This window comes from Ctenopharyngodon idella, chromosome 16 (genome assembly GCF_019924925.1).
Source record: "Ctenopharyngodon idella isolate HZGC_01 chromosome 16, HZGC01, whole genome shotgun sequence".
Taxonomy (NCBI): Eukaryota; Metazoa; Chordata; class Actinopteri; order Cypriniformes; family Xenocyprididae; genus Ctenopharyngodon; species Ctenopharyngodon idella.
In genome coordinates this window covers 26205046-26226198 of record NC_067235.1, presented here as the reverse complement: position 1 = coordinate 26226198, position 21153 = coordinate 26205046, and the positions used below count along the sequence as shown (strand labels likewise).

Here is a 21153-nt window from a genome sequence, read left to right as displayed (position 1 = left end):
CACGTTTCTGAATATTATGTCCAGTTGCGTAGATCATCATAGCTGAACTGTCATTCTAAATATTACATTTATGCTATTCACTTTTTTTTTTTATCTAATTAAGTAGCCCTCTGAAAATGCATAAGGCTTGCATACTTTTTAATGAAATCACCAGACAAAATAGAAATTTTTTCTTTAAAAGAATAAGGCCTTGTTATCTACTCATGAGAAGTGTTTTTAAAAACAAAAATACAATAGTCACTGTCAAGTTCGAAAGGTTCAAATGTGGCATTTGACACTATGTGTGTGTGTGTCTCTCTCTCTCTATATATATATATATATATATAGACACACACACACACAGATTTAAACAATATTTCTAAAAGTCTGTATGAGTGTCAAAAGGATTATTTAAATAAACCAACTCTAACAAAGGACATGCAGAAATGATAAAGGTCATCTCAAATGATTGCTTGTAACACATAATAAAGATTAGATAAGGTTCCAGTCACTTTTGGTTGTACTAATGACAGATCATACATTATGTTAATGTCCGTACTTCATTATCAGAGCTGATACATACAGTGTACACAGTAACTCATGGGCCTGGTCCTTTCAAATGACGTCCAGAACTGCACATCTTATTCAAACAATGTTCAAACATTCACTGATGCTCCATGAGGAAACAAGATGCATTAAGAGCCGTTGGGTGAAAACTTTTAAACAGGATGAAGAAGTCCAAATCTTTCTTATTTTGTTTAAATATCTTTTTTTTTTTTCATTTAGTACTGCCCTTCGGAAGCAAGAGAAGATACTTGCATGTTTCCTGGAAGACAAATTAAATACAATTTACCTTGATCTTCAAATTCAAAAAGTTTTCACCCCCTGGTCTTAATGCATCGTGTTTCCTTCTGGAGCATCAGTGAATGTTTGAACCTTTATTAATAGTTGTGTTTGAGTCCCTTAATTGTCCTCAGTGTGAAAAGATGGATCTCAAAATCATACAGTCACTGCTGGAAAGGGTTAAATATGCAAAAGATGCTGGAAAATTGAAGAATTTGCAGGACCTGGAGGATTTTTCTGAAGAACAGAGCTCAGGACAAACATGAACAACCATCACCAAAAAAAAAACAACAACAACAAACAAACAGCCGTGGATCATCCAGGTAACCATACACAGTATTAAGAAGCAATGGTTCCCAAACATTTGAACAGGGTTATTTTAATAAATTCAGCTATTTTTTTGTCTTGTGGACTATATGTAAACATCTTTTATGTAAAATATCTTACTTGGGGCATTACTAAATAAAAAACAACATGTATTTTGTAGAGATCGACCGATATGGGTTTTTCTATAACCGATGCCGATGCCGATGTTTAGAGGTCAGGGTCAGCCGATGGCCGATATGTGCTGCCGATTTTTAGGGCTGATATCTTGAAGTTTTCCCCTTCATTTGCATGCTAAAATGTCACACTAATAATAAGTGGATGCACAACATTTCTAAACTTAACATCATTTATTGAACACTGACTTGATTTACATAAAAGTTTTAGAGCATTTATCAAGCTGAATTTTTCAAGTTTGTTGGAACATAAATGTAAACTTAAATATACAGCCTTGTATGCAAGGCTGACATTCTTGACGGTTAACGTTAGACAGGTTTAATGAGGATAATAACTGTGCGACATATATATATAGTCATTGGTCGGAACACATCACTTTATTAGGGTGATGTCCATTTCGCATTACACAGTTGATGGAAACACACGCAGATGCGCATATTCTCATTCTCTGAATTTTCATTATTGCAAGTTGGATGGAAACCCGGCTATTGTCCGCATCAAACCATGCTTCCGAACAAATGTCATACACTTCTGCGCAGTGGCGTAGCGCAAATCCGCGGGGGTTCAACCAAGAAGGGGAGCCAATGGATATCACACAAGAATCAACGTGCAAACTTTGCGGAAAAGTTATGCTGGCAAAAGCTTAAACTCGGTCAGTATTCAAAGTGAAAGTAAAAGTGACGGAGCTGCCTGACGCTGCATTAACGGAGCATTTTCTCTCAGAGACGAATTTCAACATAATATGCTGATAACGGTATATAACTGTCTTAATTTATTCCATTATTTCTCTTGTGGCCCGTACATATAGTGAAAAAATTAGAAGAATAGTATTTCGTGTTAAACAGCTTGTTTTTTTTTTTGTTTTTTTTTCTTAAAGTTGGTGAAGTAGCCTAAAGCTGCTCTTAATTTTCATTTATGACTGCAGTGTTAGGAAATATTATAGACTTAATAATTTTAATTATAGGTCTAATTCATTGTATAATAGACCTAAAAAATGTTTAAAACATTTTTAAAGAGGAGCTGATAGCCTAATCTTTTATTATCCTCACAGCACGTCAGTTATGCGGTGATGCGCTGTGAAATTATTGCGGGGCAAATTTATTATGATATTAATTTAATAATAAAAGTAGCTTACCTAATAGTAATAATAATAGACTAGAAGAATGTAACAGGCTTACATTAATTGGAAATGCCAAATCCTCTTAATATTGCCAATATTTGTCGGAGTAACGTAGCCCTCAATCACGCAGCAGTGTTTGTGAGAGCTGCCGCCTTCTCCACCCCAAGCACAGAGTGAAATTCTCCGACTCCAATACAGGAAAAATAAAACAGAACTTATAACATTGGGGCTAATATGTTAGCAAGCAAGCTGCTGGTAGTTTTGGACTACAGTCCTTAAAGTTAACTACAAGTAAGCGAACCTTCAACCAGCTGTAGCATTATGCCAGTTCCCGACGGTTCTATGCTATCCGTTGTTTCTTTCACTAAGTGAAGCAACACTTCATAGTTTACTAGTAATATACAGTAAATATATGGCCATAGGACTTTGAAATATCAGAATTTAAGCCTTAGGCTATCTTTATCTCCCAGGACTGTTGTTGAATCTTCCAAAAGTTTCAATTTACATGCGATGGATGCAGCACATTCCACCGCACCAATAACACAGGGCTGCCCGCGGACGTGCCTGGCTTTAAATCGGCGCTACTAAACACGGATATCGGCCGATGCCGATATATTAAAAAAAGACAAATATCGGCCCGATATATCGGTGATATATCGGTCGACCTCTAGTATTTTGTATGATCTCTCTTATTTTGTTAAAATTATTCACATTTTCACAGATTCTGCAAGTGGTTGCCATACTTTTTTACGCAACTGTATGAATTCCTTTATAAAATGAACATTAATTTACTATTTTGTAATGGATGAGTTGGTATGGCAGTGAAGAAAAACATCCTCTTTCCACAAGAAGCTAAATTATAAGAATATAAAATAAAATATGCTATTGTTAAAAAATATGCTATTGCAAACCTGCATGGCTTTGTCTCCTCTGTGCACAAAATGTGATTTTTTTTTTTTAACCTCCAAAATGGCTAAATAACTTTTGAATTATCTGATATGTTCAATTCTCACAACAGGTTGCCAAGCCAACTTATCTAATGAAGAGAAGCCAAATCCACATCTGGATCACTTAATACATGCATTCTGGAACTACATTGCCCAAGCAGTACAAACTACTGATGAACCTTCACAGATGATAAGGACATCTCAGCTGGGACAGGAAGTCAAGTAAGTCATAATTACCACCAGCAGTGCTCTCTAGTGGAGAGAAACACATTTTCCTCATCTCTGATTCAAATTAGATTATATGTAGAGGCCTACTTATGTCAAATTTAGTGAAAGGAATTATATGATAAAATGATGAATTACCTTACCGTAGTTTAATCAGACAAATATTGTTATCAGAGGTGTCAAGTAACGAAGTACAAATACTTCGTTACCTTAAGTAGAAATTTTGGGTATCTATACTTTACTGGAGTAATTATTTTTCAGCCGACTTTTTACTTCTACTCCTTACATTTTCACGCAATTATCTGTACTTTCTACTCCTTACATTTTAACAATAGCCTCGTTACTCCTATTTCATTTCAGCTTGTCATCGTTCAAAAAAAAAAAAAAAAAAAAAAAAAAAAACTATCCAGATAAATCGTGCCATCTGGATTCTGCCATCTGCCAATTTTTTCAACATTGACATTTTAATATAATATTATAGTCATTATGGCCTTTAGAAAAATATTTTTTGAGGAAGTGGGGTAGTGCAAAATAGGCCCCTGTCCTTAATGGCACTTTTTTCCTTACATTACTTTTACTTTTATACTTTAAGTAGTTTTGAAACCAGTACTTTTACACTTTTACTTGAGTAAAAAGCTTGAGTTGATACTTCAACTTCTAGAGAAGTCTTTTTAAACCCTAGTATCTATACTTCTACCCAAGTAATGAATGTGAATACTTTTGACACCAGTGATTGTTACTGAATAATTAAACATCTTTATGTTCTTTCAGACCTGGTGTTGGGATCATGATAATTCCATGGGATAGTTGCAATCAGTTTATGTGGAGTGGAGTCTATTTCCTTTAAAACTATTTACGTATTAATTAATGGCACATTATTGTAAATGTTAATAAAGTTAACTCCTAGATTTAAAGCTAAAGGGCAAAAGTAACAAAGCTTAATGCCAGCAGACACAGAATCAAGAGGCTTCGAGTGACGTGTCAGACTTTATCAGGGAATGCAGAACGTCTTTTATCATATGTTGTTTCATTGGGTCAAATGTTCAAACTTGGGGCTCTGTCTGATTTAAGTACCTAAGATAGACCTTAAATAATTTGATTATTCTGGATGACTCCTTTTCTAGGCTTAATGATTTTTATTAATTTAATGTTTCCAAATATTTTTACATATACTTTTCTTTTTTGTTTTAGGCAGTTGGGGATTCTATTTTAATTCCCTTTAATGACATCTGTGTAATGTTAAGTGCTAAGCCCTAAAATATTTTATATAAATATTTGATTTTAACCAAATTTTAATAAAATTAAAACTTAAAATATTCACTACTGCTTTTAAAGACAAAGTTCCACTGTTATCATTATCTGCAATGAATCTGAAAGTCTGTGGTGGTTGAAGGTACAGTCAGGGCGTAATGATGTGTAGTGACAGCAAGGCACTACCCACTGGACTTTGGGTTTGCACTACGGCAATCACCTTCCCATGTTATATAAATACAGATGTGAACCAGCCACCTTCACACTGGTTTTTCAGACAGGACAGCGTCAGTTAAAACACACTGACTAAGGTAAGAACTTTCAAACTTTTTAGTAAATTCAAAATACAGCACTTTTTACATTTATGTAAAAGACAGAGACACTCATTGAAAGTGTTTTTTACTTCTAGACTAAAACTGAACACCATGAAGGTTCTTGTGGTGCTTGCACTTGCTGTATTTACAGGTGAGGAATTCAGAGAAAATTACAATATGAAAAAGGCTTGATAAATTTACAAAGTTTATTAACAAAACCATTTGATCAACAGGTTGCCAGGCCAACCTTTTCACTGCTGATGAGCCCAAGCCACAGCTGGAGCAGCTGACTGATGCATTCTGGAGCTATGTTTCCAAGGCAACACAAACCGCAGAGGAAACCGTCAAGATGATCAGGTCTTCCCAACTGGGACAGGAAGTCAAGTAAGTCAAGAATATTTACCTGCAGGACACTGTTATTTAGACTATTTCTTATGCCCTGATATAAAACTCGAACATCTTTCTCCATTTAACAGTGCTAGACTGACCCAGAGTGCCGACATGGCCAGCGAATATGCCGTCACCCTCAAGAAACAGATGGATCCTCTGGCTGAAGAGCTGATGACCAAAATCACCAAAGAAGCTGAAGTGTTGAGGGAGCGTTTGGGCCAGGACCTGATCACTGTGAGAGACCAGCTGGAGCCCTATGCTGACAACCTCAAGAGCCAGATCCAGCAGAGAGTGGAGGAGCTCAGGACGGCCATGACTCCATATGCAGATTCCCTGGATTCTGAGACCCTGAAGGCCACTCTGCTCCAGAAGAGTGAGGAGCTGAGAGGAAACCTGGAGCAGAGCGTGAAGGAGCTGCAGGCTCAGCTGGAGCCCTACACTGCTGAAATCAAGGAGAAGGTTGACCAGCGTCTGCAGGAGTTCCAGAAGACCGTGAGCCCTCTGGCTGAGGATCTTCAGACCCAGATTAGAGAGAGAGCCCAGATGGTCCAGCAGAGTCTCACACCCCACGCTGAAGACCTGAAGGAAAAGTTGGACCCCTATGCACAGGACCTGAAGGACCAGCTCACCTCCCTGTACGAAACCTTCATCAAGAGAAATTAGATGCTTCACAGACTTCTTCTTTCTCTAACAGAACTATATAACTACTCATGAACTTTAATATGGATCAAATTACATATATTTGATCCATGTTTTCCTCCATTCATCCTACCATGCCCTATACTAGAGCAAAAAAAAGTTTGATAAAGTCTCATAAATTACAGTATGCAACATCCAATGTCCTTTACAATTGCAAATTCTCTATTTTTTTTTCTGTGTAACAGCGGTTATTTATTTTGAATAAATACAATATCTCTGAGAAAAATGTGTTTTGTTCCTGTTTCTTGCAAGTTTACAAATGTCACATTTTATTTTATTTATGTATCAATAAAAAATAAACATATATATATATATATATATAAATTTTTTTTTTTTTTTTTTACAGAATGGTGCTTTTGTTGAAAGGTGTATGTAAGACATCCATCTTAGCAGATCAAATAGCAAATTTCTGACAAGAGGCTGCAAAAACAAAGGACATTATTGCAGGGGCATTCTTGTCAACAGCCCTACATTAAAAACAAAAGTACTTCATAAGTGTTAAACAATCACAGTCCGTCTCCAATCTAAACAGTAAATTGGCCCTCAAACATGTAAACAGGAATAAATTCTGCTGAAATACCATAGTTATTGTTGTGACGTGACATCAAAGGCCTTGTTCTTAAGTGTCCATTGCTTTTAGCTACACAGTCTGGCAGCTTTTATGGTTTGCTTTGAACGTGAGAATCTGATGAGACAAAAAGTTCCAGGAAATTTTGATATGGAGTAATCATGACAGTCAGGCACTACCCACTGGACTTTGGGTTTTTATTGCGACAATCACTTCTTTCTGGTATATAAATGGAGATATGCAACCACTACATCAACAGTACCACTTCGGATTGAAGGTAATTCAAAGGATAGTAATTCAAAGGATAGACACAGGTAATTATTAAAGGATAGTAATTATATTTACTTTTATTTTACTTAACAAGTAAATAATGTAAGTAACTCAGATATGTAATTTCCTTACAGGCCAAAAATGAAAACGATGCAGGTTTTCCTGGTCATTGCATTGGTGTTGTGTACAGGTTAGTCATATTACAAAAACAAATTTCGCAAATATGAACAGAAATATCTGTACTGTCTTTAAATATATTATATGCACCCTATTCATATTACGTTTCTTTGTGGAAGGCAGAAAATATGTGCATAAAAGGGATTGTTCACCAAAAAATAAAAATTCTGCCATTATTTATTCACCTTCATGTCGTTCCAAATGACTTTCTTCTGTGAAGGGGGAGAGAGAGCTGGATCCAAATGCAAAGTAAGATTTAATGAAAATAAGATTAAAAATAATAACAAAAACACCAGGGAACACAAGGAGCAAAACTGAACACCAGGAGCAGAACTGAGGACACCAAACAAACAGCCATACAAGTCCAAGACCTGACAAAGAACACAGGAAACACTGGGGTTTAAATACACAAGGGCTAACCGTCTAACAATCAATGAACATGGGTAACCAATGAAGAAAAGGACTACAAACATGGCACAAGGAATAGGAAACACAACATAAGTCCAGGGGCAAGCACAGCGGACATGTAACAGAAACCTAAAAGAAAATATTTTGCATAATGTTGGCAACCAGTTTTGGTGCCCACTGACTTCCATTGTATGGAGAGAGAAAAAAAAAAAAAAAAAAAAAAAAAAAAAAAATCAAAATATCTTATATTCCACAGAAAAAAGAAATCAAGAAATTTCAGAATTACAATTAAGAATTACAGAATTTTTATTTTTGGGTGAGCTATCCCTATAAAGATGACAGAAATATTTTTAGAAGGCATAATTATGAAACATTATATATCCTGAACATATACATTATTGATATAAAATGCTCTGCACCCTCATCAGGTTGCCAAGCCAACCTATTCTATGCTGATGAGCCCAAGACACAGCTGGAAAAGCTGACTGATGCATTCAAGAGTTATGCTGACCAGGCCACACGCACCGCTGAGGAAACTGTCAAGAAGATTAGGACTTCCCAACTGGGAGAGGATATCAAGTAAGTAAAAAAAATTTACCTACAGGAACCTGTTGCTATTAATAACTTCCTTCAGCATTTCTAATGAAAAGAAATGACAATGATAGACTAACAAAAAATGTCAATATCCAGCCAGTACACCACCAACCTGAAGAAAAAGATGGATCCTTTGGCTGAAGATCTGATGACCAAAATCACTAATGGTGCTGACATGCTGAGGGAGCGCATAGAAGAGGAAGTGAGCACTGTGAGGTGTGCACTAAAGCCCTACATTGAATATGTCACCAGTCCATTTCAACGGGGAGCGGATTACATAAGAGAGCTGAGTTTTGAGGACCTGAAGGCCACACTGCTCCAGAAGAGTGAGGAGCTAAGAGAGAGCCTGGAGCAGAGCATGAAGGAGCTGCAGGCTTAGCAAGACCCCTCTACCTGAGAGAAAAGATGGATCTTTACACTCAGGACCTTAAGACCCAGCTCAAAGAGCACCTGAGAAATTTGGATGATTTGATTTGTTTTATTGTTGGCATTTTTTTCTATGAATTAACATTTTGATTCCAAAAATCAAATATATAAGTGTTCATGCTTATTTTATCCAGCACTAAACACTCAAACAGGCCAAAATTTTCTCCAAAAATCAGTAATGATGGTCTGTTACCGAAAGCTAGAAGACAATTACATATGCAGAAAACATATGAACATTTTAATGTATGTCTATTTCTGAATCATGTACATTCACAGTTGCATTGATTATTCTTTTCTTCTCCACTTGTAAAATGTACAAAATGTATCTGTTTTAGAAAGTAATGACAGAGAGATTTCTTGAAAGAGCTTTTCATTTTTGTTATGTGACCACGAGACACCAATAATGTTTTAATGCTAAACTATAGGCCTAGATATATTCAAAATGGGAAGCACAATAAATTCTCTAGAAAAACATAGGCTACATGATTCTTTAGACACCACTGACAAACCTGATCACAGACACTTAAACAACAGCAGCCCTTAATTTAAGAACAAAAATATTCATAACAATTTATATTTAGTCATTAGTTTTAAAAAAACAAAAAAATATACATTTTATTTCTATTTAAGAACATTTAAATGCATTTTTCCACTTAAATACACTTTATTATTTCACTTTGTGTGCTCTTTAAGCATCCATAAAAAAGCATTTTTAGCTCAAGGGCACAAAGGTGAGTTTTGAAATATTTTCGACTTGACACTCTTAAAAACGGCTTATGGCACAAGAAACTGAGCACGTTTACACGCACACCAGTAAGCTGATAACTCACAAATATCGTCTTATTGAAATAACCAGTTTTCCCTGTTTACATGCATACCAGTAACTGACCACGCAAGTAAACCGTGTTTACATGACTTTATTAATAAATCTGGTTATTTCCCTGTAGTGACGTCAAAAATAATCATTTGCGCATCTGACCACTTGTCTACTTACATGACGTATTTCCTGTATTTGGCTCAAGTGTTCAAGTTGCGTGAAGACTGCAAGTGTGTGTAGAACTTTTGATTACCCGATGGGACACACTTATAGTCTTGCAAAAAAATGCAAGTGTTTACAGAGCTTTTTTTTTTTTTTTTTTAATTATTATTATTTTAAAATACACTTCTAAATGTATGTTCAGTGGTCGCTATGTAACTAACAGAAGAACAATATTAAAATTGTGGTGCTTCTTTAAGTGATAAAAAGCAGTTACCCATCTTTGCATCAATAAAATGTGCAACACCTCATATTTTACTACCAAATTATATAATGACATCTTGACATCCCGAACATAATGCATGATGGGATACGGTTAGCCTCGAATAGCGCTCCGAAGCGGTATTCAATATAGTGTGGGTTTTAGATTGTTAAGTCTGACGTCACGCGGCAGCGCTTCCGGGTCCAAATGCTCTATCTCATACCACAAAAAACAACAAATGGTGCTAATATACACACACGATGTGGTGTTATACTACAAAAAATATATAATTATAACCTTTATATCCATACCAAAATTCCAGATGGCCAGACAGTGATTCATCTTTTATAAATCCTTAAAATATTGATGTCTGTGACGCTGTGAGCACGGAGACTGTTGTGTAGACTGTAAATATTTAAAATGTTGAACTTTTTAAAATGATTGATGTTTAATATTAATAAATAGCGCTCATAAATGGCCATCGATGGCATTCTCAAGTGAAACGAGTTGAGGCTTGGACCCAGAAACGGCATTCCTTACGTCACAACTTAACAAGCGGTTAGTGTGCGTTAAAGTCCCCCTGAAATCAAAATTTATGTTTTTTAACTTTTAGTATGAATATGTTAGCCTTAAAGTTATGAATAAGCTGGTGTGTTCCAAAACAATGACAACATTCGCATTTAGGAGATATAAGCATTCAAAACTTACAGTCTCTCACTTCTGCTAAAATGGATCACGGATTTTCATGACATCACATCGCACGTCAGTTTCTCTTCAAATCTTCGGTCCAATCAAATGCTGTCTAGAATCTGAAGTCCCGCCTCCTCCTACACTCTTATGGGGCGTTCACACCAGACGCGACATGCGCCAGTAAAACGCGCTATTCGCGCGTTGTTGGACGCTTGAACATTTTGAGCTTACTCGCTTCATTCGCGCTTGAAATTTACTTCACAACAGACGCGAATTAGTGCCATGAGAGGGGCCTCCGCCAGGCGGCTCGTCTCGTTTCTGCACACTTCCTCTGAATAAACACATCAACTCGTCTGCAGGAAAGTAGTTGTAAAATACGGCGAATAAGCTCAATTTGCCGGCTTTAGCTAGCTTGTAGTCTCAATATGTATATGTATATATATATATATATTCACAAGGAGGGCAAGACACAAAAGGTCATTGCAAAAGAGGCTGGCTGTTCACAGAGCTCTGAGTCCAAGCACATTAATAGAGAGGCGAAGGGAAGGAAAAGATGTGGTAGAAAAAAGTGTACAAGCAATAGGGATAACCGCACCCTGGAGAGGATTGTGAAACAAAACCCATTCAAAAATGTGGGGGAGATTCACAAAGAGTGGACTGCAGCTGGAGTCAGTGCTTCAAGAGCCACTACGCACAGACGTATGCAAGACATGGGTTTCAGCTGTCACATTCCTTGTGTCAAGCCACTCTTGAACAACAGACAGCGTCAGAAGCGTCTTGCCTGGGCTAAAGACAAAAAGGACTGGACTGCTGCTGAGTGGTCCAAAGTTATGTTCTCTGATGAAAGTAAATTTTGCATTTCCTTTGGAAATCAGGGTCCCAGAGTCTGGAGGAAGAGAGGAGAGGCACACAATCCACGTTGCTTGAGGTCCAGTGTAAAGTTTCCACAGTCTTATATATATATATATATATATATATATATATAGCTCAAATTGAGTAAAGAGCATTTTTTACAACTTACCAGATTGTCCGACCTCCTCACTCACTTTCTTCCAAGCAAGATCCTTTTTATTCCTGTTTCTATAAAAGTACAAAGATGTATTTTACAGCGACAATGATTTTGTCCTCCATTGTTGTTTCGGATTTCTGCCTCCGCTCGCTACGTCACTACTAGAGCAAGCTCCTGATTGGTTAACGCTGCGCGAATATTCGTTCAGATTAAGTTCAGAATTTTCAACTCAACTGTTGCAAGAACACATCCTGTGTGAACTTTGCTGGATGAAAGCAATGTAAAGCAGCCAATCACAGTGTAGAATACATTTACAGGTGACACGCATAGGAAGTTTAGTGTTCCTTACTTTGAAGTTGATAATGATGACACGATGATAATACAAGTTGCGTTTGTTCCCTTCGATCCAATTTTCAATGGCAAAATGAGTGCGGACAGTTCATTAGGAAGCCGAATAATAAAATGATTTAAAACTTCCTTGGCCAGAAGCGCCCTCTATTGGCCAACATAAACACCATGCAAAAGATGATGCTTGGCACGTTTTTTAGAAGGTGCGTTCACGCTGTGTCAGAATTACAGTAGGCCTAATTCCGAAATTCTGACTTTGTAAAAAGCGTTCATATCTCCATATGGTGCGATCATGTCGAAAAGATAATATTTACGAGTTAAATGCACGTGAATGCCACCACAAAGTTTTAAATATGAAACTCGAGATTTTTAAGTCCAGAGGTTACGAATTGGGGGCGGTGACATTGGCAGTCTTATTTACAACAAAATAAGCTAATTGCCTGCACAAAACAGAATTGCATTTAGGCCTAATATAACAGCATAATAATCAATAAAGTTTACAGTGGCTTTGTGAATTAATTAAAAATATAAAAAAGCAAATGATTCACATTCTTTGTTTTTTGTTTTCTAGAAGTAGAGTTTAAAAATCTGAATTTTGTGAATTTTGCATACTTAATTAAGAGAAGTCGCCATCTTGATCCGACGAAAGTGACTTGAACACAAATCATAAATACAAACTTCCCAGGAGGACTTGAATGCACCAGTAGAAGAGTATGAGGTCTCTGCGGAACAAAAGTGGGCGTTTCTGAATTTGTGAGTGTTTTCAAACTGGTGGGTGTTTTTGTACCAAATTGTACCACGTGATCGCTGTACCACCTGACTGCTGCAAATTTATTTTGGCATTGATAGTGTTGCCATAGAAATGCATAATTCTGAGTCAGAGGACGTGAACAGCTCTGAGTAGAACGTCACAGGTTGTCATCTCATAATAATGGTAATTACGACATGTAAATGCACCTAGAGCAAACAAACAGGTGTACTTTGTGTATCGGAAGGCGGGAGTACAGCTGCCATATTTAGCATTCTCTGGTAGTATTTCACTTTGTGGGCTGTTTGAACATCCATAAAAACAGGAACTCTTTAAATGATGAAATGTTGATTTGCTCATCTCAGCAAACCAGTGGTAAAAACAAATGAATAATGGCAAGTTACGGTCTCTTCAAATTTTCAAGGATAAATTAATCAATATTTGGTTAAACCTACATCTAATTTTCAACTTCTAAGTTTACAATTAGGCTAATGGCTTATTTAAGGACCACTCATAATCATTGTTTGAACAAACACAATCTCTAGAATTAGCTCCTTATTCCTTTCCATATCAGACAATATAAGGTCTTTCATTTAAGGAGAAATTAACCTTCACTAGACAAACCTAACAGATTATCCCTGAAAGTCATCAGAGTCAACTTTCAGAGATAATCTTTAAGTTACTCAAATAGCATTGACAAATGTTAACTTCACCTTCTGTATGTGTCATTTTGTTTGTGCTCTCTTTTACCTAAAAAATGCAAGTACTCCCATGTATTCTGCATTTTTTAAATGTTAGGAAGGTCAGATATCTTTCAGCAGCAGTAGCATGATTCTAGGTCAAACAACCACCCTTATCTCTAGGGGTTTAGCAGGCATGTGTAACATGGACAGATTAATGCGTGTATGCTCCCTGACTCTGATAATAACTCCTCCTAAGAATCAATTGAAGTCAGTTTACAGCTCTGGACAGGTTAATTAAAATAAAATGAACTGAAAAGACTTACTGCAACTTTTAAGACATAAGAGTAGGAAATATATCCTTCCTCTTAGAATAGAGCTCAACAATTCATCCAGGATCAAAAAACATATCTCTTTCAGTGATGTGTCAAATCTTATCAGGAAGCGAGCAAAGTCTGGTATCATTTGTTAGTGTTATTAGTTCAAAGGTTCAAAATCAGCTTCTGTCTGGTTTTATAGATTAAGTAAACGGCAGTATTCAAAATGTCTTTATATTAAAATGAATTATATTACAATGAGATTGTCCATGTTAAAATATCAATTAAAATATCAATTATGAGTCTACAGAAACACTTCCAGAAATACTATCATTCCTTTATTAAGAAAACTCTTTTACTTAGAGATTTTACTGAATAGTCTTATGTGTTCATCTAAAACAATATTTATATTGGCATTCAGTTTACAGTTTATTGTCCAAGAGTTATCATAGTCTGTATTGAATTCAGGAATCTTTGGTGATAATAAGTACAGTCAGGGCGTTATGATGTGTAGTGACAGCAAGGCACTACCCACTGGACTTTGGGTTTGCACTACGGCAATCACCTCCCCATGCTATATAAATACAGATGTGAACCAGCCACCTTCACACTGGTTTTTCAGACAGGACAGCGTCAGTTAAAACACACTGACAAAGGTAAGAACTTTCAAACTTTTTAGTAAATTCAGAATACAGCACTTTTTACATTTATGTAAAAGACAGAGCCATTCATTGAAAGTGTTTTTTACTTCTAGACTAAAACTGAACACCATGAAGGTTCTTGTGGTGCTTGCACTCGCTGTATTTACAGGTGAGGAATTCAGAGAAAATTACAATATGAAAATGTTTTAAGGCTTGATAAATTTACAGAGTCTATTAACAAAACCATTTGATCAAACTGAAATGCTCAATCAACAGGTTGCCAGGCCAACCTATTCTACGCTGATGAGCCCAAGCCACAGCTGGAGCAGCTGACTGATGCATTCTGGAGCTATGTTTCCAAGGCGACACAAACCGCAGAGGAAACCGTCAAGATGATCAGGTCTTCCCAACTGGGACAGGAAGTCAAGTAAGTCAAGAATATTTACCTGCAGGACACTGTTATTTAGACTATTTCTTATGCCCTGATATGAAACTCAAACATCTTTCTCCATTTAACAGTGCTAGACTGACCCAGAGTGCCGACATGGCCAGCGAATATGCCGTCACCCTCAAGAAACAGATGGATCCTCTGGCTGAAGAGCTGATGACCAAAATCACCAAGGAAGCTGAAGTGTTGAGGGAGCGTTTGGGCCAGGACCTGATCACTGTGAGAGACCAGCTGGAGCCCTATGCTGACAACCTCAAGAGCCAGATCCAGCAGAGAGTGGAGGAGCTCAGGACGGCCATGGCTCCATATGCAGAATCCCTGGATTCTGAGACCCTGAAGGCCACTCTGCTCCAGAAGAGTGAGGAGCTGAGAGGAAACCTGGAGCAGAGCGTGAAGGAGCTGCAGGCTCAGCTGGAGCCCTACACTGCTGAAATCAAGGAGAAGGTTGACCAGCGTCTGCAGGAGTTCCAGAAGACCGTGAGCCCTCTGGCTGAGGATCTTCAGACCCAGATTAGAGAGAGAGCCCAGATGGTCCAGCAGAGTCTCACACCCTACGCTGAAGACCTGAAGGAAAAGTTGGACCCCTACGCACAGGACCTGAAGGACCAACTCACCTCCCTGTACGAAACCTTCATCAAGAGAAATTAGATGCTGCCAACAGACTTTTGCCAATTGCTGCTAATGTAATTAGATCTTAGATACAGTTCAATGTGAAAGTGTGTTCTTCACTGTCTGTGGTTAACAACTGCTGCTGACATTACAGTGACCTGATGGAAGTATTTATTCACAGCCATGAAACAAAACACAAAAGTCCAATGAAAAACGTGCATCCACATTTACACAATGATTTTTATGTAATATTTGAAAGATTACTTTTAATTTAAATTAAATAAATATTTTGTCAAAGGAAACGAGTCTCAAATGTTTCTTTACAGGGTGATAGAATGACAGATGTTTGACAAGTTTTAATACCCAGTTATATTCACTCTAGCATTATCATTTTCAAATAAATATATAAGGAAAGTTAAATGATGTCAAATATCATGTTAAGAAATAAACTTGGTTTGTAGGTATGTCTAATCTTTTGATGCTTGCTTTTATACCTGCATATGCTTAGAGAAATGCTAACTTATATACATGCATACATGCTAAATGCATACATTTCAATTTATTTTACTTTTTGCTTAAACTTCCACAAAACTCTTCATGACCTCAAATACAGTAAATACAGTAGTATTTCAGTAGTTAAATATTACCTCTTGAAGACAGCAACAAACTTCTAAAGTTCTTTTGAGGTTTGGATATATACGCTATTCCATTCAAAACTTTTTGGTTGGTAAACATTTTAAACATTTTTGAAGAAGCCTCTTGTGCTCACCAAGGATGCATTTATTTAATCAGAAATACAGTAAATATTGCCAGATATTATTACAATTTAAAATACCTGTTTTCATTTTTAATATATTTTAACATAATGTATTCCTGTCATGGCAAAGCTTAATTATTAGCAGCCATTGTCCTATTTTCTTCTTATTATCATTATTTTATTATCAAAGATAATAAAAACATAAGGGTTCATTATGTAAGGTCTTTATACACCACTGAAAACATAGTTATGTATATTATATTGCATTACTGTCAATAGATCCTCCTAAAATTTACACATTACAACTAATTGAGTACTTTACACTCATTTAAATTCTTGAGTGTAAAGTACTCAATTAGTTGTGTCAAGTAAGGATGGGACGGTATTTGTCTTAACAGTGATATGACTGGATAATTTTATAGCATAAGATAATCAGTTATGCATGATACAGTCAAATAATACAATCTTTCAAAATAAGTGAAAAACAATAGGCATTATTCCACAATAAATTATTTCTTAAGGCCTATTTCAGGGGTGTCCAAACTCTGTCCTGGAGGGCCACTGTCCTGCAGAGTTTAGGTCCAACTTACCACAACACACCTGCCAGGAAGTTTCCTGTATGCCTAAAAACCTTGATTAGTTGGTGTGTTTAACTGGGGTTGGAGCTAAACTGTTGATGACAGTGGCCCTCCAAGAGCAGGATTGGACACTCCTGGCCTGTTTAATGGACCTCTGGACTACTAGCTCTATTTATAAAATAAGGGCTGGACACTTAGTCAGACACCTAATTTCTATCCAATCATGTGGACAAAGGTGCTGCCATGTACTGTGTACTTGTTTTGTGCATCACACATGCCACCTAGTGGATGCCCACTATCATTTCAAGTCACTACAAAAAAAAGAAAAAAGAAAAAGATTATTAAGATTTACAGGTCATGTAATGCATTTGCTGTCAACTGATTGGCACTTCCTTTTTAATGGATGCATGAAGACACATGCTGCCAGAACATTCATAAACACCCACAGCAAGATCAACACTTAAAAATCCCACATAAATGCCAGCGCCAACATGCCAGGAGCCGTCCTTGCAGGTAAAAGTACCTGTTCTGTCAATACTTCCAAGAGTCTCCCACACACTTTCATTAGAACAAAAAACAAAAAACAAAAAAACAACCTTCATCTTTTACCTATACACAAAGAAGCTAGTCCTGACATTTCCAAGAGTTCATTCAAGCATGTCATCATTATCAAGACACTGCTTTCCTGGAAAAACAGCTGTAACCAGCCTAAGCTGGTTTCTAGATGCTCTAGCTGGTCTCCCAGCCTGCACAGCTGATGAGTGTACTATTAAACCAGAAAACTAGACTAGCCTGAGCATCTTAGGATGGTTTAAACAGTGTTTTTCAGCAGTAGAGATGGTGCGACAAAAAGGTTTTAGGTTTAATTCCCGGGGAAGGCATAAACGGACTCTTTAAATGCAGCTGTTAAATATGTAAACTGAAGTGACCTTAAACAGAAAAGGAACCTGATACAGTGAAATAAAACTCTTGTTTCATTACTGTTGGTTCACTTTTACATTTAAGTTGACTGAATTTAAATAGCAGTTCTACTCAAAGTCTGATGATATAGGGTGGTCTATTTACTTGTATTCTTATTTTTGTGGGTCATTTGCAGACACAGCTGAACTACACAGCAGAACAGACACAATTTTGCATTTTCCGCACTGATATTGGGGAAACAAACTGACTTGAAAATGGTAAAAAAAAAAAAAAAAATTGTTAAATATGACTGAGCGTACTGCATTCTTATTGGTAACTGGAAGCATGATCAAATTAGCCAAAAACATGCAAGTGATGGATGAGGGTTTGTAGAAGTTTGTGAATGCTCCGGTTCTGCTGTTTTCTGCATGTGGGCCTGGTTATTTGTACTTTAGCAGCACAAAATAACTGGTTCCATTTTATATTAAGTGTAATGTAGTAACATTTAAATTAATCATTTGATACACTACAATTATTTTGCACATACATGTTTTTACATTATTTAAAAATACCTGCATGTGATTACAGCTGTACACAAAGCAGCTGAGAGCCCTTTGACCTGGAATGCCTGACTGTTGAAAACAAAGACTAATGTAGACAACCTTCCCAAATGACACAACTGAGGAATGAATCACACACCACAGAAAGCAAGAAAAGAGAAAAACAAAGAGTCAGAGTCACTAGAGTTCATCAGCCCTCACTGTAGAGTACTTGTGCTGTGTTTGTGTTGGATAAATTTAGTCAGTGCATATCTGCTTGAGTCGTGGCTGTGATAAAGTATCAGCGCATAGCTCCTCTCACATGGTACACTGGACCTAGCAGCCCTTTTCTGCTAAATGATGAGTTGGCCGAGGTTACATGCATTCATTACTTACTGTTCACCTTTCACCCATTTATCCAAAAACCACATGGGACATAAACAACCAAGTCCTTTCCAGAGCTTATAATTAAATCATTAGCTGAATTTTTTTTTGTTTGTTTTTGAAAACAGTATAGTCATAATTTTTCAGCCACATTTTCTCCAATTTCATTATTCATTATGCAATCTTCATCAGGAATCTTCATCAGGAAAATTCAGTAGAAAAAAAAAAAAAAAAGTTCACCACTACCTAATTGAAAACCCACAAAAAATGGTTTGTCCAACAATTGGCACTGATCTTCCCCTTATGAAAGAACTGTTATCAAAAACAGAAAAAGGAATTACAGAGAGAGCTCAGTTTGCAATGCTTTCATCTAACTAATCCATTAAGAGTGTAACACAAAAGCATGGGAAGGGCTTGAAACAACCATAACAGTCATAACATTTTTAATCTTGCCTTTTTTGTTTTTCTTTTGTAGTCAGTTAAAATATCTTTTTTGTATACACTGCATTATAGTTTGTAGTATTTAAATTAGTATGCGCACATCCCAAAACAACTTAGAGCAGGTGCTCGACCATCAGAAACACTTGAATGTCAAAAAACAAACATCGGCACACTGCCACTGCTGCTCTCAAAATTTATTAAAAAGACAACGTTTAGACCACAAAGGTCTTCGTCAGGTCAGACAAACAGTAAATAATCAAAAGATGACAATTTCTTTTCATTTTATCAACATAATCAATCACACCTGATACAATTCATTAAACTAATAACCCAATCAACACAAGTAACAAATAGAATCAAATATATACAAAAAACTCAAATCACAAAAAAGGTTTCAAATCAAATTCCAAATTTAAACCTTTTGGAGAAATATAAAAAGCTTCCCTCTGTAATAAGATTTGATCAATATCACCACCCCTTCTAGGAATAATTTCGTGTAACACCAAAAACATAATCTATATGATCAAATGTCCCTGTGGTTTGGCTTATGTAACCCCTCAGCCAGCCCCGCTCTGCGCAGACCTCGAACCCGGGTCTCCGGCGTGGGAGTCGGACGCTCTAACAAGGAGGCTAAAGGCTGCAACCTCTAGTATCAGTTGCTAGAGCATCTCTTGAGATCAGAGGATTGAGGTTTACTTGCATAGCGACTACTAGCTGACCTCTGTTACATATAGGTAAAACAAACCGTTGTTTAAAAATGCGTATAGCCGAACACAGAAGTAATATAGGGTTGAGTGACCAAAAAAATCCCATTGCCGTGCATTTTGACGCTTTCAAACATAATTTGTCGATGAAGACCTTTGTGGTCGAAACGTTGTCTTTTTAATAAATTTTGAGAGCAGCAGTGGCAGTGTGCCGATTTTTGTTTTTTGACATTCAAGTATTTAAATGTTGCACTATACTCTCTATTTAAAAAAAAAGAGAAGTATCTATTTTGATATAATGCATCAGTGTTTTAATGACAACTATCCCTTTAATTACCCAAGGCCTTTTGGGCCGGAAAAAAAGATTAGTTTTACAAAAGAACACGATCTTGTTGAGTGGTGTTATGTTCAGAATAGAATTGCTGAAGCAAATATAGGGCTGTATTCATTATGTTAAATCTTCACAGGGAATACTAAAGAATGTCTTATCTTTAAAGATAAACACTAGGCCATTTAGACGTGGAAGGGCATTGTGATCAAACTGGCTGCAATCAACATTAGTTTGAAATTCATTACATTACTTACATATTATTACACATTACTACATAACTTACTAAACAAAATTACAAGGAAGGCACTAAACATTTGTTTTTACTTATTATAGCTATATAATATAAAATGCACTATTGTTGTTGTTACCACCATTGCCATTGCTCATGTGAATGCTAATACGAATTTGTGAAGTGAGCAATAGTATGGCCAATAGGTCTCTATAGCAGGGCCGTAACCACCATAGACATTGAGGTGGACAAGTCCCCCCAGAATAATTAGAAATTGTCAAATTGTCCCCCCCAAATTTCTGAAATGTTTGCACTGCTCTGCTGCACTCCATTACGCAGCGCTTTTTTTATGTTGTTAGGATGACAAAAAGCTTTAAAAGTTACATTTTAGTCTCGTCAATGTCAAAATGACTGAGACGGCCAATCAAATCAAAGTAGGCGGGGTTTACTGTTCACAGAAGCACAGCGTGAATTCCAGCGCGAAGCGTCAGTTTAACGTTGAAAGATAGTCAGGTAAGATGTAAATAGCGAAACATTTAATATATGTCAACTGTTTTACGATATGTTAAGTTTCCAGTAATGCAAACTTCTCGACTTTTTTCTCAAATATGGACGTTTTGAATTTTGAAAGTTTTGAAAAGTTCACGTGATTAATGTCATTCCTAACAGAGTGACGAGACCAAAAACGTTTTTGACATATTAGGCATACAAATAAAAGTGCATGTGTGCAAATATTAATGCAAATATTATTTGCAAATAGTTCAAAATTATGTTTTCTCAAGCAGAATTAGACTTAGAATTTTCTTCACTGTTCTATTTCTTTATGCTTTATAAAAAGTTGGTCCAGACA

At 36.6% G+C, this 21153-nt stretch overlaps 3 protein-coding genes across 3 annotated transcripts; all 3 read left to right on the top strand.

Moving 5' to 3' along the window:
- The first annotated feature begins 5068 nt into the window (after positions 1-5068).
- Positions 5069-6495, top strand: LOC127496987 (apolipoprotein A-I-like). Its single transcript, XM_051865043.1, has 4 exons — positions 5069-5177; positions 5276-5331; positions 5414-5564; positions 5657-6495. Exons 2-4 carry the CDS (start codon positions 5292-5294, stop codon positions 6231-6233), a joined length of 768 nt encoding a protein of 255 aa, XP_051721003.1. The 5' UTR covers positions 5069-5177; positions 5276-5291; the 3' UTR covers positions 6234-6495.
- Positions 6496-7050: 555 nt separating this feature from the next.
- si:dkey-7f3.14 (apolipoprotein A-I-like) lies at positions 7051-9184 on the top strand. Its single transcript, XM_051865050.1, has 4 exons — positions 7051-7151; positions 7242-7297; positions 8121-8271; positions 8383-9184. The coding sequence occupies exons 2-4, from the start codon at positions 7249-7251 to the stop codon at positions 8663-8665; spliced, it is 483 nt and encodes a 160-aa protein (XP_051721010.1). The 5' UTR covers positions 7051-7151; positions 7242-7248; the 3' UTR covers positions 8666-9184.
- A 5105-nt stretch (positions 9185-14289) lies between these two features.
- LOC127496986 (apolipoprotein A-I-like) lies at positions 14290-15742 on the top strand. The gene is made up of 4 exons (XM_051865042.1): positions 14290-14398; positions 14497-14552; positions 14660-14810; positions 14903-15742. The coding sequence occupies exons 2-4, from the start codon at positions 14513-14515 to the stop codon at positions 15477-15479; spliced, it is 768 nt and encodes a 255-aa protein (XP_051721002.1). The 5' UTR covers positions 14290-14398; positions 14497-14512; the 3' UTR covers positions 15480-15742.
- Positions 15743-21153: the final 5411 nt, after the last annotated feature.